At 50.4% G+C, this 25047-nt stretch overlaps 4 protein-coding genes and 1 pseudogene across 12 annotated transcripts; 2 read left to right on the forward strand and 3 right to left on the reverse strand.

The window, feature by feature from the left end:
* The first annotated feature begins 1134 nt into the window (after window positions 1–1134).
* On the forward strand, window positions 1135–10168 carry CENATAC (centrosomal AT-AC splicing factor). 2 transcript variants are annotated; one of them, XM_047751982.1, is made up of 11 exons: window positions 1135–1315; window positions 1448–1611; window positions 2034–2132; window positions 6586–6652; window positions 6735–6797; window positions 7108–7172; window positions 7324–7429; window positions 8305–8335; window positions 9596–9685; window positions 9755–9887; window positions 9967–10168. In XM_047751982.1, the coding sequence occupies exons 1-11, from the start codon at window positions 1196–1198 to the stop codon at window positions 10010–10012; spliced, it is 984 nt and encodes a 327-aa protein (XP_047607938.1). In that variant the 5' UTR covers window positions 1135–1195; the 3' UTR covers window positions 10013–10168. The 2 variants fall into 2 exon arrangements, with proteins under 2 accessions (XP_047607938.1, XP_047607937.1); XM_047751981.1 differs by having other exon boundaries at window positions 9755–10168.
* Window positions 2590–3777, reverse strand: LOC125111276 (myeloid leukemia factor 2-like; annotated as a pseudogene).
* RPS25 (ribosomal protein S25) lies at window positions 10015–12874 on the reverse strand. The gene is made up of 5 exons (XM_047751985.1): window positions 12763–12874; window positions 12436–12531; window positions 11760–11943; window positions 10274–10372; window positions 10015–10188 (listed from the first exon to the last, which is right to left on the reverse strand). Exons 1-4 carry the CDS (start codon window positions 12763–12765, stop codon window positions 10278–10280), a joined length of 378 nt encoding a protein of 125 aa, XP_047607941.1. The 5' UTR covers window positions 12766–12874; the 3' UTR covers window positions 10015–10188; window positions 10274–10277.
* A 73-nt stretch (window positions 12875–12947) lies between these two features.
* TRAPPC4 (trafficking protein particle complex subunit 4) lies at window positions 12948–17108 on the forward strand. 2 transcript variants are annotated; one of them, XM_047751983.1, is made up of 5 exons: window positions 12948–13434; window positions 13599–13773; window positions 14782–14885; window positions 15813–15939; window positions 16758–17108. In XM_047751983.1, exons 1-5 carry the CDS (start codon window positions 13260–13262, stop codon window positions 16834–16836), a joined length of 660 nt encoding a protein of 219 aa, XP_047607939.1. In that variant the 5' UTR covers window positions 12948–13259; the 3' UTR covers window positions 16837–17108. The 2 variants fall into 2 exon arrangements, with proteins under 2 accessions (XP_047607939.1, XP_047607940.1); XM_047751984.1 differs by lacking the exon at window positions 14782–14885 and having other exon boundaries at window positions 13298–13434.
* Window positions 17109–18036: 928 nt separating this feature from the next.
* On the reverse strand, window positions 18037–24791 carry SLC37A4 (solute carrier family 37 member 4). Of its 7 annotated transcripts, none has more exons than XM_047752669.1 (11): window positions 24724–24791; window positions 23871–24345; window positions 23181–23520; window positions 22212–22444; window positions 21645–21888; window positions 20982–21140; window positions 20677–20762; window positions 20059–20172; window positions 19793–19858; window positions 19066–19204; window positions 18037–18953 (listed from the first exon to the last, which is right to left on the reverse strand). In XM_047752669.1, exons 3-11 carry the CDS (start codon window positions 23326–23328, stop codon window positions 18787–18789), a joined length of 1356 nt encoding a protein of 451 aa, XP_047608625.1. In that variant the 5' UTR covers window positions 23329–23520; window positions 23871–24345; window positions 24724–24791; the 3' UTR covers window positions 18037–18786. The 7 variants fall into 7 exon arrangements, with proteins under 7 accessions (XP_047608625.1, XP_047608624.1, XP_047608626.1 ...); XM_047752668.1 differs by having other exon boundaries at window positions 23871–24509; window positions 24724–24760; XM_047752670.1 differs by lacking the exon at window positions 23871–24345 and having other exon boundaries at window positions 24724–24782.
* Between the last annotated feature and the right edge of the window lie 256 nt (window positions 24792–25047).

The following is a 25047-nucleotide window of genomic DNA, read 5'->3' on the forward strand; positions in this document are numbered from 1 at the left end:
AGGGAGCTCTAGGGTAGAGATGATAGTCTGGGGATTTTAGCCCTGTGAAGGAGCAATTTACCTTAGGTCTGAAAGGAGATAGGAAGGCAGTTGACTCTGGGAGAAGTGGCTTATGAAGAATTAGTAAAATTCCTCTAGATTAGCAGGTTTACAGTTTTTTGTTTTTTGGGTTCCTTTTACTGCACCCTGGGCAGGCGGAATTTCCCAGGTCAAGGATTGAAGCTGCACCACAGTAGCGGGGAAAGAGCGCACCGGTTGGGACACAGACAAGGACCTTAACTTGCTGTGCTACAAGGAAACTCCGAGCATGTTTACAGATTAAAAATGTCTTCTCTTAGCAATGATTCTGCAACCTTTTTGGCTTTGCCATTACATCTTTACAGGAGCAATGCTCAGAACACCCCATGGTGGTATGAGTGTGATTAGGTCTCAGATTAGGCCTTCAGTTTGTGTTCCCAACAGCCAGCTGGTACTGTCTCTGCCACTTTACACCTGTGCAACCTTCCATAGAATTACTTCCTCCTTCACGCCTCAGTTTTCTGCTTGCAGAATGCCAGTAAGGATAGTCACCCCATTGGGTTATTCTGAGGATTACATGAGGTAGTTTTTTTGGGGGGGTTTGCAATTTTTTTGCTTTAGCATATGGAAGTTCCCAGGCTAGGGGGTCCAATCAGAGCTGTAGCTGTTAGCCTACAGGATCCGAGCCGTGTCTGCCACCTACACCACACCTCACGCCAACCGAATCCTTAACCCGTTGAACAAGGCCAGGGATGGAACCCGCGTCCTCATGGATCCTAGTCAGGTTCATTACCCGCTGAGCCACGAAGGGTCCTCCTACGTGAGGTAGTTAACATAAGCTTTGGATACACACTGAGCACCCTGTTAAACACTAGTTATGATTGTTACATTGTCTGTATTGGTCCTTGTCTGTGTCCCAACCTGCGCGCTCTTTCCCCGCATCTGCACAAGCGAAATCGACCACTTCATCCGGACACACAGCACTAGGTGACGTAGACGACTAGCTGGGTTTGCGCGCAGTGAGGCAGCCAGGCGAAAACCCGCGCAGCCGCAGAAGGGCTTGCAGTGGCGCCTGCCCTCCACTGGGGGCAGATGGGTTCGCCCCGCCCCCTAGAGGTCAGAGGTCACCGGACGGCAAAGGAGCAGCTCCGCATCGCGGATCCCGAGTCCCGCGCCGATGGCGCCGGCGCAGCGCTGCCCTCTTTGCCGCCAGACTTTCTTCTGCGGTCGCGGGCACGTCTACAGCCGCAAGCACCAGCGGCAGCTGAAGGTGGCTTTGGAGCGGCTCTTGCCGCAGGTGCGGACAGGAGGCCGGAGGGGACCATGGAAGCCCTGGGGCGGGGATGCGAGCGAGCAGGGAGGGCCGGAGGGCTTGGGATCTGAAAGTCCCGCCGGGGTCCTACTTAGCCTCTCCCCCTTTCTGCCACAGGTAGAGGCTGCCCGCAAGGCGATCCGCGCCGCTCAGGTGGAGCGTTACGTGCCCGAGCACGAGCGCAGCTGCTGGTGCCTGTGCTGCGGTTGTGAGGTGCGGAAACACCTGAGCCACGGAAACCTGACCGTGCTGCACGGGGGGCTCCTGGAGCATCTGGCCAGGTGAGCGCCGTGTCAGGAGCCGCATACAAAAATCGAGCACACTTGTGGAAGTGAGGGTTTGGGGTGGGTGAGAGGAAGAACGCTTTTGTGATTTGATCAGGGTAGATAATTGAATCCTCTTATAGGCATCAGGAGTAGCAAGTTTATGGCTGCCATGGTCCCAGTGGTGTTGGAGGTCTAGCTCGAAAGCCAGCTGAGCAGCTGCCTCAGACAAGGTTGCTGCCCATCACTTCCTCTCAGATTCTTCCATTTTTATTGGGAGGAGACTGGAGATACTGGAAGAGACTACTAACAGCACACATCTCTCAGCCTTGCCCAGAGGCAGAAACCCAGACGTCAATTTGCATTATTTATTTAATGCCTAGATATCTGAGTAATATTCTTTAATCTCTCATCGAGATTACTTATCTCTCCAACCTCAGCCCAGAGCACAAGAAAGCAACCAACAAATTCTGGTGGGAGAACAAGGCTGAGTTCCAGATGAAAGAGAAGTTTCTGATCTCCCCCCAGGATTATGCACGGTAAGTCCCTGGTTATGAATGATTAAGTGGCAGAGTGTGGATTTTCTGGGTCTGTGTCAGGTACTGGAGCTTCGTCTATTCATTAGAAGATATGGTAAGGACCTCACTAGTATCCGTTGTCTTCGTAGGCACTATTTTGGACACAAAAAAACTATGACAGAGTCCTTGAAAGGTTTATAATCTAGTTAGGGCATGGGATTTAGTGTATTGAGCCAATAGAGAACAGCGTGTAATGAAAGTTGGCAGTAAGCAATTACTTAATGTGTGACAGAGAGACTACTAAGGTCCTTTAGGAACAGAAGAGGCTATTTTCTTCCTTTTTTCCATTCTCCTTTATTCTAAAAACACCTAGTTTGTTGCAACCTCATAGATCAAAAAATAAAGTCAGAAAAGGGTGTGGGGAAGATCTTTGTAATGTGCAGGGGTTGGGAAAGGAGAAACAGTTGGTAACCCTTGGCTAGGCAGTAGGGGATCTGAGAAGGAAATAGGCAAAGATCTAGGGTTGTTGAGGGTTGGAGGAGGCCCCTAAACACAGAGCTTACCCCCTTCCCCTTCAGGGAAGATGAGAGTCAGAGATGGAAGCAGCAAACAGAAAAATCAAGTTAGCAGTTACACAGGAGAAGTGGAATCATGGTAAGGAGATTAAAGAAGGAAAAACTAGGTAAAGGGGCAATGAGAAGTTCTCCTTGAGACACCCCCCACCCCACCCCACCCCCGCAAGGGGGAAAGAGAGGTAGGAGCCAGCTTGCCTGTTAATTTAGTATTAAATTGGGAGTGGGAGTTAACAAGGAAAGTTATTTTAGGGGATGATTTCTCACCCTGTACAAGAGAAGCTGAGGGGCCAGGCCCCTCACTAGTCAGCATGGCGGTGGGATTATGGGGAGGGGAGTTCTCAGGGCCCTGTATAGCTGGGCAGGGAGGCCCTTCAGCCCTTCGTCCCACACCCCTTGAAGCCTTGTGCCGGTGAAATTCCAGAGGGCACTGCTGCCAGAATCGGTATGTCTCCCTCTGCCATTCATTGTTAAATGTGGCCTCACTCTCGTCCAGGATGTAATCCTGCTGCTTCTCCTGGTCTCCTGTGCGGTGGTTTCAGGGAGCACTGGAGGATGTGAGCCTGGTCTCGGAAGTGACGTCCCATGGACATCTGCTCCAGTCCACTGTCCGAGTCCTGTGCAGTCCCCCATCTCCAGGATCCCACCTGGGGCTCAGCGCCTCTGATGTCTCCTGGTAGACCTTGGAGGCACCATCGCCATGTTGAAGTAGATGATAGTGGAGGATGACAAGGTCTGGCAGTTGCCTCCAGCTGTCATGTGCTCCATGTTCCCAATCACGTCCATGAAGCCACCCCACCTTCCCAGCATCCTAAAGTGGCATGTTGCCACCAGTGATGCTGAGGAAAGGGGCTGTATCCAAAGCCATCTGACAACTTATCGTTCACGTGCTGATGGTGAATGGCAAAGGGGTCCATCAGAACGTGGGGTCCTCAGGTGCCTCATGAAGTGGAACATCGTGATTTTAGCTCCAGGGGGCTCCACTTGGTTCCTGATTGGGCTCAGTGGCCCATCTGGCCTGTCTTACCTTTCCCAGGTCATGGCAGGATCTGGCTTGAGGCCCAAGACATGGGATCCGTCCAGACATGAGCTCTTCAGCCTCCATGCAACCCCCCCCCCCCCCCCCCCCCCCCCCCGCTCCCGGTCCACCAAGCTAGAAGAGGCTTTTTTATTTTTTCCCTCTTTTTGGCTGTTCCGTGGCATATGGAGTTCCCAGGCCAGGGATCAGATCCAGTCTGCAGTTGTGACCCACGCTGCAGCTGTGGCAATGCTGGATCCTTAGCCCACCTTGCAGGGCTGGGGATCAAACCTGTGTCCCAGCACTCCAGAGGTGTCACCAATCCCAATGCACCACAGCGGGAACTCCCAGAAGAGGCTTTTTATAGTGTGCAAGCAACTTGTGCTCACACAGTGCTCACCAACTTCTATTTTAAGTGGCCTCTGGAGGACCCTGAGCAACTGGAATGCAGGAAGGGGGTCAGCACAGAGGGTGAGCCCTGCCTGCCTCAGGAAGCTCACATCACTTTTATTGGGATCATATTGAGATTAGGAAGTGTGGAACCCAAGGGGATCCCAAAGCCAAAGTTAAGGAAACACATGGCGTTTATTACTCCTTTCTATTCACTGTGGATAATAATGAGGGAATAAGAAATGCCTAAATCCAACTAGCTTGCCTAGGGATTCAGAGCAGGAAACCAAGGCCAAAAAGCACTCACTCCTCACACCCTGACCCCCCCCTTCTTATGGTTTTCAGTGGATGAATAAAGGATAGTTGAGCAGAAAAGACTTATTTAGAATTATGAGGATGAGTATGGACTCTGAACTTTTTGGGGAGGTGGAGCACCGCACCAAGGTCGATTCCCTGGACATGCAAGTTTCCAGGCTAGGGATCCAACCCACACCACAGCAGTGACAATGCCCGATCCTTAACCTGCTGTACCACCAGGGAACTCCATGAACTTCTTATTTAAATATAGTTTGATTTTTGAACCTTACAAACTTCACTCACACAAGATAAGGCCCAGCCAAGCCTGACTGATTGGACCAGTAAAGATACAGTAAGCCACATTTAGATTTAGGCAGTCTATTACTTACATAGGCAGTGAAAAGAATAAGCCCAAAGTGCCAGCTTCCCAGGTCATACCACACACCGAAAAGGACCGCACTGATACACGTACAACTGAGAGACTGCAGTGGGAGCTGTGTGATACCATTGCTGGGAAGCCAAGTCTAGACTGCAGCCACATGCTTTACATCTGCAGCTCTGAGAGCAGAAAGCCCCATACCCCATCAGAACTGCAAGTTGATGAGAAAGTGTTTAGTGAGGGCCTCCCATGAGACAGGGAGGCGAGTGGGAGATGGCCTCCTAGCAGCTCCTTTCAGGCAGCTTGTGTTTCCTGGAGGATCATGCAAACCTTCAGCCAAGATTCTGATAAGCTGTGGTTCAAGGCCCTGCCTATATGGATACATCCAAGGCTGCCAGGGCACAGTGCCAGAGCCATTCCCCTCCATAAATGTTCTACACTATTAAAATAAGGCAGGTGGGGGGATGCACTGGGGTTGTGGGATGGAAATCCTCTAAAATTGGATTGTGATGATCATTGAACAACTATAATAAATTCATTTGAGTAATTTAAAAATTTTTTTTAAAAATAGGAGTTCCCGTCGTGGCACAGTGGTTAACGAATCTGACTAGGAACCATGAGGTTGCGGGTTCGATCCCTGCCCTTGCTCAGTGGGTTAACAATCCGACGTTGCCGTGAGCTGTGGTGTAGGTTGCAGACGTGGCTCAGATCTTGCCTTGCTGTGGCTCTGGTGTAGGCCGGCGGCTACAGCTCCGATTAGACCCCTAGCCTGGGAACCTCCATATGCCACAGGAGCGGCCCAAGAAATAGCAAAAAGACCAAAAAAATAAATTAAAAAAATTTTAAAATAAAATAAGGCAAGGAGTTCCCATTGTGGCACAGCAGTAACAAGCCCTCTTAGTATCCATGAGGACACAGGTTTGATCCCTGGCCTTGCCCCTTGGGTTAAGGATCCAGTGTTGTTGTGAGCTCCAGTGTAGGTCACAGATGTGGCTCAGATCCTCCACTGCTGTAGCTGTGGTGTAGGCCAGCAGCTGCAGCTACAATTTGACCTCTAGCCTGGGAACTTCATATGCTGCTGGTGCAGTCTTTAAAAGACAAAAAATAAGGCAAACGTAATTTTTTTTTTATTTTTCTTTTTACGGCTGCACCTGAAACACATGAAAGTTCCTGCGTCAGGAGTCAAATCAGAGCTGCAGCTGCTGGCCTACAACACCGCTTGTGGCAACACTGGATCCTTAACCCAATGAGTGAGGCCAGGGATCGAACCTGCAACCTCATGGTTCCTGTCAGATTCGTTTCCACTGTGTCATGATGGAACTCCTGGAACTCCCATGGCATGTGGAAGTTGCTGGGCCAGGAACTGAACTTGAGCCACAACGGCAACCCAAGCTGCTGCAGTGACAATACCAAACTCTTAACCCACTGTGCCACAAGAGAACTCCCATGCTGAGTTAAATCCCATGATGTTCTAAAACTCATTTTGTTTTGAAAAGGAAGTATGAGTAGGAGTTCCTGCTGTGGCACAATGGGTTAAGGATCTGGCATTGCAGCAGCTTGGATTTGAGCCCTGGCCTGGGAACTTCCATATGCTATGGGTACAACCAAAAACAAAAGGAAATGTGAGTATAAGAGGAGCCAGTATGGCTAAATGTTAACAGTAAATCTGGAGGAGAGGCATACAGGTGTTCCCTGTACTCTTTTATTTCTGGGAATTTGAAATTATTCAAAATTTAGGAAGAACATGGTCTACTGAGCATCTTTTCACAACTAGCAGGCACAGGGGTTCTGGGCTGACTTGCTATTTTTCTTTTTTAGATTCAAGAAATCCATGGTAAAAGGTTTGGATTCCTATGAGGAAAAAGAGGATGAGGTGATCAAAGAGGTAAGTTAAAGGAAAGGCCTCTGAAGCACCCAGCCCCCACCACCACCACCCTGCACTTATCTAAGCAGATTCTCTCCCACAGATGGCAGCTCAGATCCGTGAGGCAGAGCACAGCCGGCAGGAGGTGGTTCGTTCTGTCTTAGAGGTTGGTTTCCCTCGGAGGAGCCAGAGCAGTATCCAAATCCACTGATTCCTGGTTCTCCCAGGTCCAGCATTTCGCCCACCAGCTCTTAAGAGAATTCATGGACTCTTCTGCTCGGCTTGAATTCCCTTCCCTGCCCACCAGGGGGCAGGCCTTGTCAGTGAACAAGATATGGGCAGGGCTGGGAGGGAGGGAAGGAAAAGTTTGCAAGATGGGCAATGTGCCAATTTGTTTACTTCTGGAGGGTGGGGACATGGCCTAGGCAAACTCTTAAGCATCCTAGACACATTTATTTTTCCTGAATCAAACTCAGCCTCAGGCAGTGCCAGACCCAGAAGAGGGCTCTTCAGCACCTGGAAGGTGGAAAGGAACAAACAGGTAAGGTTGTTTGGAAACCTTGTTGAGAGTTCTGATTCTCTTAGCATTTTCTGTAACTTTTTTATTTGGGAAATGGTAACAAATCTCATCAGTACTACCCTAGTGGCTCAGGGACCTCATCTGCCAGCTTGGCTTCTGTTTGTCTTTTCAGCCAAGTAGCCTCGGCCTCACAGCAGCCCTCATACTTGAATCTGCCACCAGCCCCTGAGCTTGACTGGATGGAGACAGGACAACCTCTGACATTCATTGGCCACCAGGTACAATGGATAAGAAAGCCAGGAAAGACCCAGTGCCCCCTCAGTTCGCAGGACATCCACCTCTTCTGATGTTTCTATGTTGTCTACCTATTCCTTCCTGTCTTTGCTGTAGGCTTTTCCCTCTAGTTGTGCTGTCCTATAGCATCATGTTCCTAGACCTTTCTTCACCCTCCATGGGGGTATTTTCTACACGTTGCCTCCACTGCCATATCTAAATGCCAACTCCTAAATCTCCTCCTTTGCAGAACCCAAGTTCTGGCTCAAGGACATTTATAGATAATCCACAGGCACATCAAACTAAACCCCAGCACTCACAATTGCCATTACCTTAAATATGCTTTCCTTCCCTCATCACCTAACACTTCTTTCAGCACTTAGTTCATGTCATTTTCTCAAAGCCACTTATCTGAACAGGGTATGTTATAAATTGATGCTAATTAAGCCCAGTGTAATTTATGTAATTTTTAATACTTAAATCTTTTCCCCAACATGTATGCTCTGTGAGGAAAGGGTTTTAGAGTTCCCTTTAGACACAGGTCAACGACCTGGCACTGTCACTGGGTTGCGGTTGTGGTGCAGGTTCCACCCCTGACCCAGAAACTTCCACATCCCATGGGTGTGGCCAAAAAAAGGGGGGGTTTGTTTACCTAGCATGTAGCAGGCAACCTGTTTGTCTCCACTATTAAGACCTTGAGACATCTGAGAACAGGACTTCAATGATTTACCATGCTTTTAAGACTCAACATCAAGCCACTGCAGTCAGCACTGTAGCAGAGGTTCCATCCACCTCCTGTAAAATTTGTGCTATCTCTAGGCTATGAGTATTCTATCACTTCTTGGCTTTCTTATCTAAGATTTCTCATTTCCAAATACAGGATACACCAGGAGTTGGTAACATCCACTCAGGTAAGCCCAGGGCAATGTTTTTCTCAAACTGTAAGAAGCATTTTTATTTTATTTTTTTAATCATAAAAGTTAAGATAAAACACTCTACTCAGTGAACTTGGGATCTTTCAGACAAACTCTGGGGTTCTAGGTCTTCCACTGGTAGGAGGGTACCCAAGACATACTTCAGATGTATCTGAGGAACTCAGTCAGTGCCTTGGCCCAAAGTAACAGCTATACATTAAAAAAAAAAAAATGCTCATCAGATTGGCGAGAAATAAAGACTGACCATGTATATATATAGGAAACCTCATACACTGCTGGTGAGAATGTAAAATGGCACAACCACTTTGGAAGACAGTTCAGCAATTTCTTAAGTTTAAACATACAACCACCATTATGACCCAGCTATTCCAAGAGAAAACATGTTTGCACAAAGGCTTGTACACAAATTGTCATAACAGCTTTTGTATTAAGCCAAAACTGAAAAAATCCAATGTGCCTCAACAAATAATGCAAAGAAAAAGAACTACTGATACATGCGACACACAACTCTCAAATAACTATGCTAAAGGCCTAAAATTATAGAAAATGAAAACTCTAGGGACAGAAAGAACATCAGTGGTTGACTGGGAAAGGGGTATAAAGGAAGTGCTGGAAGAAACTTTTAAAGAAGCACAAAAATACACAGAAGTGTTCACTATCTTGATTGTAGTGATACTTCACTCAAAAAGTTCTATACGGAGTTCCCGTCGTGGCGCAGTGGTTAACGAATCTGACTAGGAACCATGAAGTTGCAGGTTCAATCCCTGGCCTTGCTCAGTGGGTTAACAATCCGGCGTTGCCGTGAGCTGTGGTATAGGTTGCAGACACGGCTCGGATCCCGAGTTGCTGTGGCTCTGGTGTAGGCCAGCGGATGCAGGTCCAATTCGACCCCTAGCCTGGGAACCTCCATATGCTGTGGGAGTGGCCCTAGAAAAGGCAAAAAGACAAACAAAAAAAACCAAAAACAAAACCATGGGGGGAAAAAAAAATTCTATACGCTTTAAATCTGTGTGGTATGTTGTGTCAGTTATGCCCCAATATAATCATCAGCACACATTGCTTTAAACTAGCCTAAGTCCCTCAACTTCTCGTAGTCCAGAATTCTTGCATTTTGCTTTTGAACATTTACAACTCCCAATTAGGTAAGACCTTATAGCTGTTTCAGAGTAGATTAAAGATTAAAAGGAAAAAAAATTGAGTGTCTTCACTTTCACTTTATGGGTCTCCCTCTTCCAGGTGCCACACCTCCCTGGATGGTCCAAGATGAGGAATATAGCTCTGGAAGCCAACAAATAGGACCCTCCTATGAAGAGTTTCTTAAAGAAAGTAAGTTAACTAATGCAGGAATGGTGGTGGCTTAAAGTCTTCCTACTCAAAACTGTTTACTTATTGCAGAGGAAAAACAGAAGTTGAAGAAACTCCCACCAGACAGAGTTGGGGCTAACTTTGATCACAGTTCCAGTACCGGTGCTGGCTGGCTGCCCTCTTTCGGCCGGGTCTGGAATAATGGACGCCGCTGGCAATCCAGGTATGGTCCCAAGTGTCAGGACCCCAACCTCTGCACCCCTTTGGAGGTCTCACTTTGCTAACCTTTCATTTCCTTTCAGGCATCAATTCAAAACAGAAGCCGCAGCAAGAAACAAACAGCAATGACATAAAGAAAACAAGCGGATGATTTTCTGATACATTTGAGCCACAATAAGGCTCAAAGCCAAGTCAACAATCTCATACCTACTACTGTCCTTTGTAATTGCCCTTAGGAAACAGACACACCCATTTTTTAATTAAAGTTTTATTTTTCAAAATGTACAGTGTACAGTTGGTGGGACCTGTAAAAAAAAAAAAATTAAAGAATCAGAACTATAGAGCTTTGTGAATACTTCCTATACCAAGAGCCCCTGGGTGTTTGCTCACCTGTTTATGCATCTTCTCCAGCAGCTGGGGCATCTCCACCCTTGGTATTTCGGGTGTAAATTACTTGAGCTCTGTGCTTTGAAACCAGTTTAATAAGTCCTAGGAAGAAAGGATACATTTTTCACACAGCAGTACTATGAAGTACTTAGCAGCTTTAAATATGTTCCCCAAAGAGAAATACTAAATTTAAGCCTTAGTAGGCACACCTACCTTTCTTGGTGATAATCTAATGCGAGTCAGGCTTTTAAAATGAGGCCCAGGGGAGTTCCCGTCGTGGCGCAGTGGTTAACGAATCTGACTAGGAACCATGAGGTTTCGGGTTCGATCCCTGACCTCACTCAGTGGATTAAGGACCCAGTGTTGCCATGAGCTGTCATGTAGGCTGCAGACGTGGCTCAGATCCCGCATGGCTGTAGCATAGGCCGGTGGCTACAGCTGATTTGACCACCTAGCCTGGGAACCTCCATATGCCGCAGGAAGTGGCCCTAGAAAAGGCAAAAAGACAAAAAAATAAAATGAGGCCAAGGAATAAAAATAAAAAATAAGATCAGGAGTTCCCGTCGTGGCGCAGTGGTTAACGAATCCGACTAGGAACCATGAGGTTGCAGGTTCGGTCCCTGCCCTTGCTCAGTGGGTTAAGGATCCGGCGTTGCTGTGAGCTGTGGTGTAGGTGGCAGACGCGGCTCGGATCCTGCGTTGCTGTGGCTCTGGCATAGGCTGGTGGCTACAGCTCCGATTCGACCCCTATCCTGGGAACCTCCATATGCCGCGGGAGCAGCCCAAGAAATGCCAAAAAGACCAAAAAAAAAGGTAAGATCAGAGGCCCATTACTTGCTCCTGAGACAGCCACCTTCACAGCACTTATCCATATTGGACACTATAGATAGCTTAATTTTTTTTTAAAGGGTTGCACCTGTGGCATATGTAAGTTCCTGGACTAGGGGTCAAACTGGAGCTGCAGCTGCCAACCTGTACCACAATAACAGCAATACAAATCGGAGCCACATCTTCCACCTTCTCGACTTGCGGTAACACCCGATCCTTCAACCCACTGAGTGAAGCCAGGGATCGACCTGCATCCTCATGGATACTAGTAGGGTTCTTAACCCAATAAGCTACAAGAGGAATTCCAGCTTAAAATATTTATGTACTCATTTATACTAATATAAAATTACAGTAATATAAAATTACAGTAATTAGACTCACCACTCAATTTAAACATTTTTACCATAAAAGTTTTAAAATATTTTAATAGCCTTCTTTCAATATAACTGCTTCCTCTGTAATCCTGTGTGTTTTACTCACCTGAAAACAGAAATGATCCCAAAGCTTCACCAAACTGCCACAGGGGTCTAAGGCACAAAAATGGCTAAGAACCCTGCTTTACACAATCAACGGTCTGCCTACACCTCTTGCATTTAAAAGAACAGGTCAAGCCAATTTAAGGTGCAAGAGCATACACACCAATACAACACAACACTCTCACCTTTGCTCAGGAGTTCCTGAAGGGCTGCCCTGGCCAGAGAACCACGAATCTTCAGTCTCTCAGAGACAACAGCTGGAGTTATAAGCTTATAGTTGGGAACTTCTTTACAGAGTTTGTCATATGTCGCTTTGTCAAACAAGACTAGGTTATTGAGCTTGTCCCGAACTTTGCCTTTGGACCACTTCTGCTCACAAAAAAAAAAGAAATGAAAAAGTCAGTGCTCCTCAAAAAACCAGTCAATCGGTCTTTCCCTCCTCCCGAACAACCTGTGTCAGAGAAATCTGACACAGTTGTAGGGCTATACTGAGAGGATGGCTTTTTATTCCTTGGCCTGCAGAAATCTACCGCAGCACTTGCAGAAACTCTGCAAGTTAATATTCAAATAGTTAGAAAATCAGGATTCAAAATAAAAAAGACCTGGTTACCGTTAAGCACACCAAAGGTACATTATGTTTTGGAGGTGGGTGGGGACCGTTATCTTGGAAACTTTCCGCTACCAGCTGAGCCCCAAGGGACTGATTAAAATAACATTAGATGCTAGATATAGGAATAAAAATCTCCATACACACTTGTTCCACGACCTCACAAGCCACTTGCCACATGTCACTTATTAGTACACCAAGAGGAGATGGGCGCTCCCCGTCTCCCTCAGTGTTCAAGGAGGGACACATCCTACCTTCTTTTTGGCCTTGCCCCCAGATTTGTTCACTGGGTCTTTGTCTTTCTTGGCCGACTTTCCGGCATCTTTCTTCTTCTTGTCGTCCTTGGGCGGCTGTAGAAGAAAAGCGGGAACAAAACCAGTTCTTAAGGCAGCCTCATGCTACTCCTACTCCTGTGCTCTCCACCCCGCCCAGACCCCACAGCCGGAGCACATGGGGGAAGGTTAACAGCCCTCCCGCCTTGAGACGCGGCAAGCAATTCTTGGAGCCCTCCTCCGATGCCGCGTGAACCGTGCGCCGACACCTTCCGCTCCCAGAACCACACGGCTTCTCCTTGGGCTCACCATAGCGAAGCCGGGAGAGCAGCTACCAGTAGTGCCTCCTCACTAAGATGTCGGACAGAAAGGAAGCACGGCTTCCAAAGAAGCCCAGAAACCCCTGTCCGCAGCGAGCGCTTCCGGGGCAAAGGGCGGAGCCACGCGGAGGAAGTCCTGGGGAGCAGCTGACACTCAGGCCCGGAAGTAGCCTGAGAGATATAGGTGCCCGCTCCACAGCCGCGCGCTCTCGTTAGGCTTTGCCGCTACGCGTGAGGCAGTGACGCGTTGCTACTTCCGGGCACTAAAGGCCAGGAAAAAGGGATGGAAAACAATTTCCTAGATCCCAGCAACTAACTCCGCCGTTACTGACACCCAAGCGTTGTCCCAGTGCGCAAGCGCTGCAGCGAGCTGCACGCCGCAACCGGGAGGGGGAACAGAGGCCAGGGGCGTGTCGCGTGCTGCGGTTCCGGGGCGGGGCTGGGAGGAGGAGGCCGAATCCCAGTTCCGCTGTCGCTGCGGCAGCAATGGCGATTTTCAGTGTGTATGTGGTGAACAAAGCTGGCGGCCTGATTTACCAGTTGGACAGCTACGCGCCACGGGCCGAGGCTGAGAAAACGTTTAGCTACCCTCTTGATCTGCTCCTCAAGCTGCACGACGAGCGTGTATTGGTTGCCTTCGGCCAGCGCGACGGCATCCGGGGTGGGTTAGGCTCGGGCCCGGGGGGCGGGGCCCGGTGCTGCAGGCGTGGGCTGGTGTCTCTGTGTTGGAAGTGGAGGGGGCGAAGAGTTGGGGCCAGGTCCCTTGTTCCCCCCGGAGGGATCTTCAGGCTGAGGCGTTGTTGACACTTAGCCTCGCCTCTGCAGTGGGCCACGCAGTGCTGGCTATCAATGGTGTGGACGTGAATGGTAAATATACGGCCGATGGGAAAGAGGTGCTGGAGTACCTGGGCAACCCTGCTAACTACCCGGTGTCCATTCGATTCGGTCGGCCTCGCCTCACCTCAAATGAGAAGCTCATGCTGGCCTCCATGTTCCACTCGTAAGTCACCCCCAGCCCTTGCTAGCTTCCATCCGTCTGCACTCGGCTCATAGACTGGCTGAATTATTGTGGTTCTGCGCTCAGAGACTGCTGAGCGGTGGTGCTTACCTTTCCTTACGTCCCTACTTCTAAATCGTCAGTTCTTGTGTTAATGAAAAGAACTGATCCAATATATCTAGGCTTTAAGTAATACTGGTAGTGGTGTATGATTTTGCATAAGTCAGCTTCTCCTTTCTGAGTCTTTGTTTCCTCATCTTTCAAGCAAGGCAGTTGAGGGAGTTCCTGTTGTGGTGCAACGGGAACGTATCCGACTAGTAACCATGAGATTGCAGGCTCGATCCCTGGCCTCTAGAGGGTTAAGGATCTGGCGTTGAGCTGTGGTGTAGGCGGCAGATGTGACTCAGATCCTGCGTTCCTGTGGCTGTGGCCTAGGCCATAGGCCGGCAGCTGTGGCTCCGATTCAACCTGTAGCTTGGGAACTTGCATATGCCTGGGCTGCGGCCCTAAAAAGCAAAAAAAGAAAAAAGAAAGGCAGTTGAACTAAATGATCTTTAAGGTCTTTTCTAGCTGTCAACTCTGGTGTTAGCCACAGGGTGAGTAAACAATGGGACATATTCCCAGACTTACTTTTACCCAGTTTTTTCTTCTTTTCTGGTGGCACTGGCGGCATGCAGAAATTTCTGTGCCAGAGATTGAACTCGGGTGATAACTGCAACCAGATCCACAGCAGTAACAATGCCAGATCTTTAACTGCTCGGCCACCAGGGAATTCCTCAAAATTTTTCACTGTAAAATGTTTTGTAGCAAAGTACAAATGTAAAACATGCAGAATTCAAATGAATTTTTAAGAAATTTTGATACCGCTGCTAGGCAATTCACTGCTTCTTCCGATGATCTCAGGCTGTAGTGTGAATTCCTCAGCAGATAAGAGTCACCTCAGCGGGAAAGTTTGAGAAGCTTTCCTCCTTATAGGAGGTGCATTCCCAGCTTTGCCTCCTTTGCAAATAGGCTGTTCGCAATCGGCTCCCAGCTGTCTCCTGAACAGGGCAGCTCAGGCATTGAGATGCTGGAGACAGACACATTCAAACTGCACTGCTTCCAAACACTGACAGGTATGGGCCTCCAGACAGGCCAGAGGGATACAGTGGGGCAGGTTGGGGGAAGGGATTGACGAAAGTTGGCTTTGGTAAACAAAGGGGGTGATTGGCCTTTTCTGGCACAGTTGTTTGTTTTGTGAATCTGATGCCGGTTTTGTCCATGCCACTGAACATGCTCAGCCCTGGTTATCCTGTGCACAAATAAACTTACCTTAATGTTACCTCGTGTTGCACATGTTTTGGAAAGTGGAACTGGTTGTTCCAAAATGAAATGGGAATGCCAAATGGAAATGGCCTTTGGATTATGAGCATTATTGCATCACTCCCTGAAGGCATATTACCAAAAATTGCCTGAATTTGTTTTCTGCCTGGCACTTTCTGCTGAGGGCCCCCAAGGCCAGAAGTAAGTGACAGAGCTAGAACTCAGCCTGGTCGCTCAGTCAGCCGAGTGATGGGATGAAGTCACTTCACTTCTCTGGTCTCACCTGTAGATTCGGTCTTGCCTTTCATGTTTTTTGTTTTTTTTGGGGGGGGGGTTTTGAATAAAAGTGGTTAAAAGCAGATCCCATTTTATTAGGGGTCATAAAAGGATAGTATTCAGTTTTTCAACATTGTAACTACACTGCCCTTGAAGGTTCTAGTATTAACTGTAGGAGTTGTTTCCTAGATGCCCTTTATAGGGTCAGGAAAATTCCTCTCTATTTCTATTTCTCTGAGTCTTTACCAGGAAGAGATGTTGGGTTTTATCAATACTTTTCCTGTGTTTATTGAGGTGATCACATTTTTTTTTCTATTTTAGTTTGTTAATATGATGAGCCTTTCATGTTTTATGTAGCAATAAAGATAAAATAAAAATGGGCTTATGGCAGTGCTTACAAACATAGCACAACATTATTTGCTGCATTCTTTGCCCTTTAGTAACCATTCCCGGTCCCTCTCCAGGGATAAAGTTTGTGGTGCTGGCAGATCCTAGGCAGGCTGGGATAGACTCTCTTCTCCGAAAGATTTATGAGATTTACTCAGACTTTGCCCTGAAGAATCCATTTTATTCCCTGGAAATGCCCATCAGGTATGTGGTCCCACTCCTCAGATTTTGGTCAAATTCTCCTTGCCTTCCTTCCCTGTGTGCTCTTCCCCAGTGTAATTTTGAAGTGTAATAGAGGTGGTTTTTGGGGTGTTTTTGTTTTGCTTTTGTAGGACCACACCCGCAGTACATGGAGCTTCACAGGCTAGGGGTCAGACTGGAGCTACAGCTGCAGGCTACGGCCACAGCCACACCAGATCCAAGCTGCATCTGCAACCTACAACCACAGCTCATGGCAACACCAGATCTTTAACCCACTGAACGAGGCCAGGAATCAAACCCACAACCTCATGGCTCCTAGTCGGATTCTTTTCCGCTGCTCCATGACTGGAACTCTTACTGGGTTTTTTTGGGGGTGGGGGGAGGTTTATGGGTTTTTTTGGTCTTTTTAAGTCCGCACTTTCGGCATATGGAAGTTCCCAGGCTAGGGGTAGAATCGGAGATGCAGCTGTCAGCTACGCCACAGCCACAGTAATGCCAGATCCGAGCTGCATCTGCAGCCTACACTGCAGTTGCGCCAACGCCAGATCCTTAACCCACTGAGCAAGGCAGAGGGATCAAACTCTCATCCTCAGGGACGCTATATCGGGTTCTTAACCTGCTGAGCCACAATGGGAACTCCCTAGAGTTATTTTTAAATAAAAGTGAGCAGGCTTTTACTTACTTTGAAAAAACACAGACTTTCCTTGGGGTTTATGTTCTTCTTCAAGCAGAGTTTCTGCTGGCTCTACATCTGTGCCCAAAGGGGAGAAAGCCTCAGGCCTCACACTTTGTCCTTGTTGTGCCTCCTGGGTTTGGTCTAGGTGTGAGCTGTTTGACCAGAACCTGAAGTTAGCCCTGGAGGTGGCAGAGAAGGCTGGAACTTTTGGACCTGGGTCTTAGGCTGAACCTGCAATGGACACCCCACCCCAGATTCTGAGAGATCCTGCAGCAGAGGTTCTGCTGTTTCCAGTTGGATGGAGATTTCAGCAGCCTTGCTAGTGCACTTGAAAATGGGAGGATGCTGAGCCTGATGACATGTACTGATCCCTGAGCCTTAATACCATGCTCTCTTCCCTCCTGTATCTTTCATGGTCCTACTTCCCAGCTCTGTACAGATTATTTATGGAGGAGATAGGCCCAGAAATGCTGTAATAAACATTCCTTTAATTTCAGTGTTTGCTATCCTAATTGATGGTTTGGGGTCCGGGGAGGTGTGGGAGGGGAGACACATGAGAAGGGAGTTCTGGGAAGATGAGGTACTATGTTCTAGCAGAAAACAAAACAAATAATGTGTTCATGAAGTGAATGAATGAACATGGGACTTTGAATCAGGATCTTGGACCCAGTTCCAGAATTGCTATTGACTTCCTCCGTGGTGGGTGTGGTGATGATGATAATGGAAATGACATGGAACATTTGTCAAGTGCTTACTTTATCTCACTTAATCCTCACCCTTACCTCAGGGGTTCATTCTGTTTCTTTTCTTTTTTTCCTGGGGCTGCTCTCGCGGCATATGGAGGTTCCCAGGTCAGGGGTCTAATCAGAGCTGTAGCTGCCAGCCTACACCAGAGCCACAGCAACGAGGGATCTGAGCCGCGTCTGCAACCTACACCACAGCTCGAGGCAACACCAGATTCTTAGCCCACTGAGCAAGGCCAGGGATCAAACCCGCAACCTCATGGTTCCTAGTCAGATTCGTTAACCACTGAGCCACGACGGGAACTCCCCATTCTGTTTACAGAGGGGGTTTAGCAAGGCACAAACTCTGCCTCCATCTCAAAGCTAGTTACCAACAGACTGAGTCTGAACTTGGGCTTTGTAACTACACTGCCCTTGAAGGTTCTGTTACCTCCCTCCACCATGTTATTTAACATGCCTGAAACCCAGTAGCTTTTCACCTCCAATATGTTCATTGAGTTATGCAGTGTGAGGTTGAAGGAGGGGAGACAGGAGCTTAAAGGAGTCTATCTAACCTTGGCTTTCCTATTCCAAGGGAATGAAGTCTCTCTTGGGGTGAAAAAGCAGGTATTAGGGAGTATTTTCCAAAGAAAGTGCTCTCGCTCATGTTACCCCTTTTGAAAGAATGAGTCACTGACAGTGTTTAGTATCAAATCTAGTTTTAATTTTCTATAACAAGTCTTTGTACCCTCCCACCCTTACCCCCTACTGTACCCAAGGTATCGGTAAGAGTGACGGCCTCCCCTCTTCCACTGGAGTCCAAGGTATTGGCAGTAGCAACTGCCCCCTGCTGAGAGGTCTTAGGGCGGTCCTGGGCTACTGCTGTCCTGCTACAGGAGCGTCACCTCAGGTGGGGATGGTGTGTGATGGGGACAGGACGGGGCCCAGGAGAGGGAGAAGGGTATAGGAGACTCCCTGAGTGCTGGGGTTTCCAGTTTGAAGGCAGGAACTAACGGAGTCCAGAAACAAAGGTTTTTTCTCTCTCTCTCTTTTTTTTTTTTTTTTTTTTAATTTTTATGGCTGCACCTGAGGCATATGGAAGTTCCTGGGCCAAGGATCTAATCCGAACTGCAGCTGTAGCAATGCTGGGTCCTTTAACCTGCTATGCTGGGCCAGGGGTTGAACCTACACCTCTGCAGCAACCCAAGCCACTGCAATTGGATTCCTAACCCACTGTGCTACAGTGAGAACTCCCAAAACTTGTTTTTTAAATAGAGATAGGATGGGGAGCTGGGACCTCATTAGCCACTGATAACTTCCAGCACCACCTGGGTGAGGGAAAAGGTGCAGAAAAGGAAAGTCAAAGGTGGTGCTGCCAGAGCAGCCCCCTCCCTCCCTTTCCCAACCCCCATGACACAGGTGAGAAAGGACGCTCCAGAGTTTGCACGGTCTTCACTCAGCCTTCTTTGGCACTCGGCCCATCTTGGTGCGGATGTTTCGTAGGAGGAAGAAGGCACCTGTACTGGCTGCACAGATCACTTCAGCCACCCAGAAGGCTGTGCTCCAGCTGTAATGCTTGGCAATGGTGCTGAAGGGCAACCCAGCCAGAAAGCCACCCACTGTCAGGGAGGAGGGGAAGAGCCTGAGTCATTGTGAGCTTAGAGCCCATGGGGCTTGCTCCAGCCCCCAGCTGGCCTATGTGCAAGGCATCAGTGGGGGTCTATCACTTACCATTGGCCATGAGTCCCACAATGGCATGGGAGGTGCCACACAGGTTGGGAGGGGCACTCTCATTGGCTATGACTCCAAACAAGGCAATGGGACCATAAGAGGAGAAACCAAACACAGCTCCCAACACCAGGATCCAGAGCTGCAAGAGCAATGCAAAGTAGCATTTAGAATCTGAGAGGAGTTCCCTTCGTGGTGCAGCAGAAATGAACCCAAGGAACCATGAGGTGCGGGTTTGATCCCTGGCCTTGCTCAGTGGGTTAAGGATCCGGCATTGCCACGAGCTGTGGTGTAGGTCGCAGACACAGCTCGAATCTGATGCTGTGGCGTAAGGCTGGCAGCTGTAACTCCAATTAGACCCCTAGCCTGGAAACCTCCATATGCCAAGGGAGTGGCCCTAAAAAGCAAAAAAAAAAAAAAAAAGTCTGAGAAAGCCTACTGCCTACCTATTGCTTGGCCCCAGGAGCAAATGATTGTAAGGAGACAATAAGTGCCCCCCCAACACACACACACATATCCCCCCCCTCCCCACCACTTCCCAATACAACTGACTACAGAACGAGAGGAGTGGAGGGGCCTGTGCAGGTTGGTGAGGGAGGTACAGGAGCCATCCCTCCCAGTCAGATGCTGTCTCCTCAGGATTTGTGCTAGCTGGATGGGCTTGGAGGTAAAGCAGAGGGGACAGGACAAAGTGAGACACCAGAGAAAAACCAAAGGTAAGATAAGGCACCTCGTGCTCCGTAAAGCCTGTGAGCTCAGCAAGAGGGTGCAGAGCTGGAGTCCAGAAAGCAGCATCCTAGAGGAGCACAGAGAGGAGAAGAAACAGGTCCAGAGTCAAGGAGCGGTAGCAGAGTACAGAGCAGGAGAACTGAGATACAAATAGAAGTGAAAAGGGGAATCTGAGAGGCAGAGAGAAGCCATGGATGGGGAGACAGAGGTCAGTGGCCCTTGCTTTCTCGTCCTTGTGCCTGCCATGGGCCAGGCCCTCCTGTTTACCTTAGGCGAGTCACTGGTCACAGTTACCCGGAAGAGGTACATGGATGCTGTCATGCCAGCCATCATGAGCAGCAGTAGGCCATGGCGGGGGTTCCCGTGGATGGACAGCCCTGCCTGTGGACACAGTCCTGGCAATGTCAGGCCCTAGGAGCAGCAGAGAAACCTCCACCCCTGGACTCTGACACAGTGGCCCTCTGCTAACAGGTCTTTGGCAGTCCCACCGCAGTTCTTGGCCCGGGACAGCTCTGGGAGGCCCTGGGACCTTGTCATTATGTTCTGAAGCCAAACTCCACAGCATCCCTTCCTCCACTCAGGGCGGGCTTAGGGACACGTGCTGGCAGGCTGCACCCAGTCCTTTCTCAACCTCAGTTTCCTTGGGGCTGTCGAGAATTCTGCTGCTAGGCTGAGAGAAATTCTGGCTCTCCTTGACATCAGCTAAGAGCCTCATCACACCCGTAAGAAAGAGGAGCCTGGGATCATTCCCACTTCGCCCACCCTAAACCAGCACATGCCATGGTGCCCACGCCTCAGGGCTCCCACCTCCCTGGTGCCTATGCCAGTCATGATGAGAATATTTTAAAGGGACCCTCCTCCTTCCTGTCCCTTTTGCTCACTCACCTTTGCCATGGCCCGGTCTGACAAGTAGCCAGCTGCGATGCTGCCTACAAGGCCCCCAACCTCCAGGGCACTCATGTAGGAGCTACCTGCAGTGGGGAGTCATGGTGGGAAGAGGGAAAGGAAGGGAGGAAGGGTGTTATCCTGTGGGGTTGCCCCAGACCGGCTTAAACACAGAGAGGTACAGGGTCCCCAAGGGTGACCGGCCACAGGGAAAGAAGAAAGGATAAAGGAACCAGGTCTGAATTTTCCATCCCCTGCACTGGCTCCTGCTCCCAGGCCCGCCCTTGTCCCAACCCTCATCTCACCCACGAGGGCTGACTGTCCTTTCTCCTGGATAAGGAAGAACTGGCCCCAGTCAGTACAGCACGTCTTTACGCCAAATACCACAAGGTAGCCAGTGGAGAGCACCCACAGGTAGGGGGTCAGCAGCAGCTCCTGTAAGGTACTCTCCTCCTTTGAGGAGCCTGGGGGTGGGAGGAGGCCAGGCCTCAGGCTCCGCTGCTGCCACCCTGCCCCCACCGAGCCCCCACCACTCATTAACCAGCCACAGGGTCAGAGTCCATCCACACAGCCAGGGATCAGGAGAAAGGTACCCCCTCACCCACTGCCCTGCCCTCTCCCCTCCACTCCAAATCTCAACAAATAAAAAAGAACCTGAAGTCCAGAGGGGATGGAGGAAGGCACCCAAGCCACTTAAGCTTAGGATACTGTCCCCACAGGGAAATCTGGCTCTGTTGTGGGGAAGGACTAGGATGCAACATGAGTCATAGCATTTTGGGCTCTGCCACTTGTCTGCTACTTAACTGCCTCTCAGGATGGTGTTTGATTCCTCCCCACCCACTCTCCATCATCATCCTTCTCCCAACATCTGCTGGCTAACACAGAGCCAGGCATACAGCCAGTCCTCAATGAAAGTCTGCCAGGTGAATGATGAATGAAGGTTCCCCAGGAGTTGAGTGGGTGCTCACCCTTCTTGCCCTTGGAGGGGATAGGGTCAAGGTTGCGGAGTCCAACATCAGCAGGTTCATTGTGGATGAGCAGGAGACAGAGGAAGGAGACAACCACACACAAGGCCCCAGACAGGGCCAGCGTGCTACGCCAGCTATAGCTCTGGGCAAGGATGGTTGCCAGGATGGGGCCCAGCCCTCCAGCCAGGTTCATGCTAGTTGATAGGACGGCCCACCAAGTGCCAAACTGAGATGGCTCAAACCACTGTGGGGACAGAGTAGAGGGGGTAGAGTAGGGACCCAGCCTACAGTCCATATTGAAGGTAGGGGGTCAGGTGGGGCAAACCCAAAAGCTCACATTACAGAGATGAGGGAGAGGGTGCTTCTACTTGGCAGGGCCCATTCCCTCATCTGCCACCTGATCCCACCACATTCAGGCTCCTAAAATATCTTGACAAGCAAAACAGGAACAAGACTGGAACTCCTGAGGAACCTGCTCTGGGTTGGGGGTGGAGGTGCCGTGTGCTCACGAGCTCTTTAGGTATCTTCCCACCAAACTAAGCCAGCTCCTTGGAAGCAGACACTCACCTTCCGCAAGATCTTGCCACATGGGGGCCAGCCCAGCCCCTGGGCCAGGCCATTGAGGAACCAGAGAGCAGCGAAGACAGGTACTGTGGAACTCCAGGAAAAGATGACATTGACCAGGCCAACTAGAAGCAGCCCAGAGGAGAAGAGCCAGCGAGCACTCATCTGGTCAGACAGCACCCCACTCACAAACTTGCTGATGGCATAGGCTGCTGACTGGCTGCTGGTGATGAGCCCTGCAGGGGAGGGGAGCAGGGAGCAGGACACCTGGGGGGTTAGGGGCTGGGGCAGAGGCACAGGAGGGTGGAGGAAGGCATGGGGTCAGGTGGGTAGAGGTGCCTCCCAGGATAAGACAGGTTCATTCCAAGAGGAATAGGAGGAGCCTGTGTTGGAATCCTGACATTCATTCATGGGGCTGGGCTACTGCCTCTCTGTGAGCACTAGCCCCAGGCTGACCCATGACTTTTCAGCCTCTTGGAGAGTTCCAGCGGCAGCTGTCAAGGGGCAGGATGGGAGCAGGACAGGGCCGCCCTCATCCCTGGGCTTCTCATATGCCCGATATCCCCCTCACCCTGGATGCCAACCTCTGGCAGTTCAGTTGCCCCACCTCTGAAGAGGGGGCAAAAGGCTTAGAATTGGAGTCAGGGACCTTATTCCTCTACACAGATGCAGAAACCATGCTCAGAACCCCCCTGACACAGTGCCTCTGAGACACGCCTAGATCACGGGTACAGACACACACATCAGATAAGCAGCCCTCAAACATGCACAGACCATATGCACAGTCCCTCACCCATGCCCATAAGGGGACCTCAGAGCCTCCTCTGGCATATGCACCATCCCCTGGCCTCTACCATGCAGACACTCCGCACCCTGCACACCCACTACATGCCCACCACACTGCACCAACACCCCACTTGTCCTGCTGGTCCTGTGTCCCTGGGCCCACCACCCTACCCTGCCAGGGCTCACCCAAGTCATCCTTGTCCAGATGGATCTCTTCCACCAACGACGGCATAACAAAGGAGAAGGTCTTGCGGTTGAAGTAGTACAGGCTGTAGCCTCCAAACATGGCTGAGAAGATCACAGCACGATAATAGCCGTAGCCTCGGGCCGCCATGGTGGGAGAGAGCAGGCCCTACCGGCTGGGACACGAGCTTCTGACCACAGCTCCTGCTTTCAGCTCTCCGTGCCCAGACCTGCTGAGTTAGGCTTTTTCTGCTCCCTCCTCCACCCAGCCTCCCAGGCTCCCTTTATAGCCACCTTCTGGACAATCATTAAGCCTGGGGCGGCTCCTAAGGAACCCAGTGTCCTGAGGGAGACAAGAAAACAGGAGATTACTGACTGCCAAGCTATGGGGAGGTCTGAGACGGAGGCAGTGCCCTTGAGTCAGGCCAGGATTGTGTCCCCAGGATTTCTGCCTTTCCCCGCTCTTCCTTGTCTGCCTGCGAAACCAGCTGTGATTAAAGCCTTAACCTAATTACTTTTGTCTGCTTGAGCCCAGGGGAGGCAGGGGTGGGTGAGGAGAGCTGCCCTCTCTAGCCCTGCTCCCTCAGTCATTCATTCATTCAAAGAAGGTTTATTGAGGGCTTACTGGCTGCCAGGCACTACACTAGGTGCTGGGTTAGTTTTCACACACAGATACCTGCAACAGACACATACCTGCAACAACTCCACTTTCAAGACTTCTAGAGCTGACCTCCAGCCCTGTAAATCCCAAAGCTTAGCACCCCTCAGGGTGTAACTGTTTATTCATAGCTTCACAACGGTAATCAAAGGAGAGGGTACTTCCCCCTCAGGCCGCACAGTGTCACAATGAAACACCCACTAGAGGCTGGGTTTCTGGTTGGGTGACTCAGGTGCCTCTGGTCCCCTTTACCCTTGACGTCAGTATGGGCTCCAATCTGGCAGGCTGGGGCTTCAGGGACCGTGACCCGACCGCCCGTGGGCGGGGAGGCGCAGCAGCGACTTCAGGCGCAGTGCCCAAGCTCCCGGCTTCCCAGTGCCCCGGCAACACGCCCCCGGCTTTTCTGCTCGGTTGGGAAAGCAACTGGAGCAGAAGGCGTAGGCTCAAGCGGAGGAGGCGACTGCACGTAGGCACCGGAGGCCCTTCGCTTCAGGCGCCGAGTGGCTCCGCCTGGCGGGTGGGGCCGGGCGGCGTGAAGAGAAAGGAGAGAGCGAGGCGGTTGGCTCTCGGCACCTGCCCAGCCCGGTGTCCTCAAGCTACCCAGGACACCCGACTCTGGCTAGGAACCGACCCGGGCCCAGGCGCAGAGGCTGGAGAGGTGCGGAGACCCAGGACTGGTGAGACACAAAAGAGCGGGCACATGCTGGTCCGGGGCAGCGCCTCGGCGGCCCCCGGACCCAGCGACTGCCCCCACCACCCCTGAACCCTGCAGGAGCAGCCCGGGGTTGGATCTTAAGTTAGGCTACCAACAAAGGAGCCACAACACCTGAGACTCCCGCTCCAGCCCTGCCCTCAGGCGACGCCCCTCCCGGGCACACCGCCCCCTACCTGAATGGAGGTGGGAGCCGGAGCAGGATGGGGCGGGGCCGGAGGGGGCCTGGCGGGCGCCTGCGCATGCGCCCTGGGTGGGGCGGAGCCTCCGCCTGCGTCTTCCCGCCCCCAGAGCCGAATCCAACCCTGAACATTTAGAGCTAAGCCTTCGGATCACGCTGATTCACAGCGCCTCTTAGAGGCTGGATTCATTCAACCCTTTCTTGTCTGATGTTCTTCAGCAAACCGTTTTTTTGGTGAGTCCTTACTGCAACTGATTACAGTTCCTTGAGTTGCTCACAGCCTAAAAACGTAAGAGAGGAGTTCCCGTCATGGCGCAGT

Source organism: Phacochoerus africanus, chromosome 11, assembly GCF_016906955.1.
Source record: "Phacochoerus africanus isolate WHEZ1 chromosome 11, ROS_Pafr_v1, whole genome shotgun sequence".
Taxonomy (NCBI): Eukaryota; Metazoa; Chordata; class Mammalia; order Artiodactyla; family Suidae; genus Phacochoerus; species Phacochoerus africanus.

Bases quoted from the DNA above. Each gene is read 5' to 3' on its own strand.
- CENATAC (XM_047751981.1), top strand. From the start codon at position 1,196: ATGGCGCCGGCGCAGCGCTGCCCTCTTTGCCGCCAGACTTTCTTCTGC. The intron at 1,612-2,033 runs GTGAGCGCCGTG...CTCCAACCTCAG, and splicing joins CTCCTGGAGCATCTGGCCAG to CCCAGAGCACAAGAAAGCAA. The intron at 6,653-6,734 runs GTAAGTTAAAGG...TCTCTCCCACAG, and splicing joins AGGATGAGGTGATCAAAGAG to ATGGCAGCTCAGATCCGTGA.
- RPS25 (XM_047751985.1), bottom strand. The intron at 11,944-12,435 runs GTAGGATGTGTC...TTTTGTGAGCAG, and splicing joins GGGGCAAGGCCAAAAAGAAG to AAGTGGTCCAAAGGCAAAGT. The intron at 10,373-11,759 runs GTGAGAGTGTTG...CTTTCTTCCTAG, and splicing joins TCAGGAACTCCTGAGCAAAG to GACTTATTAAACTGGTTTCA.
- TRAPPC4 (XM_047751983.1), top strand. From the start codon at position 13,260: ATGGCGATTTTCAGTGTGTATGTGGTGAACAAAGCTGGCGGCCTGATT. The intron at 14,886-15,812 runs GTATGGGCCTCC...GTCCCTCTCCAG, and splicing joins CTGCTTCCAAACACTGACAG to GGATAAAGTTTGTGGTGCTG. The intron at 15,940-16,757 runs GTATGTGGTCCC...GGTTTGGTCTAG, and splicing joins TCCCTGGAAATGCCCATCAG to GTGTGAGCTGTTTGACCAGA.
- SLC37A4 (XM_047752669.1), bottom strand. From the start codon at position 23,328: ATGGCGGCCCGAGGCTACGGCTATTATCGTGCTGTGATCTTCTCAGCC. The intron at 21,889-22,211 runs GTGAGTGTCTGC...CTGTCCCCACAG, and splicing joins GTGGCAAGATCTTGCGGAAG to TGGTTTGAGCCATCTCAGTT. The intron at 19,205-19,792 runs GTGCCTTATCTT...TTGCTCTTGCAG, and splicing joins CAGGCTTTACGGAGCACGAG to CTCTGGATCCTGGTGTTGGG.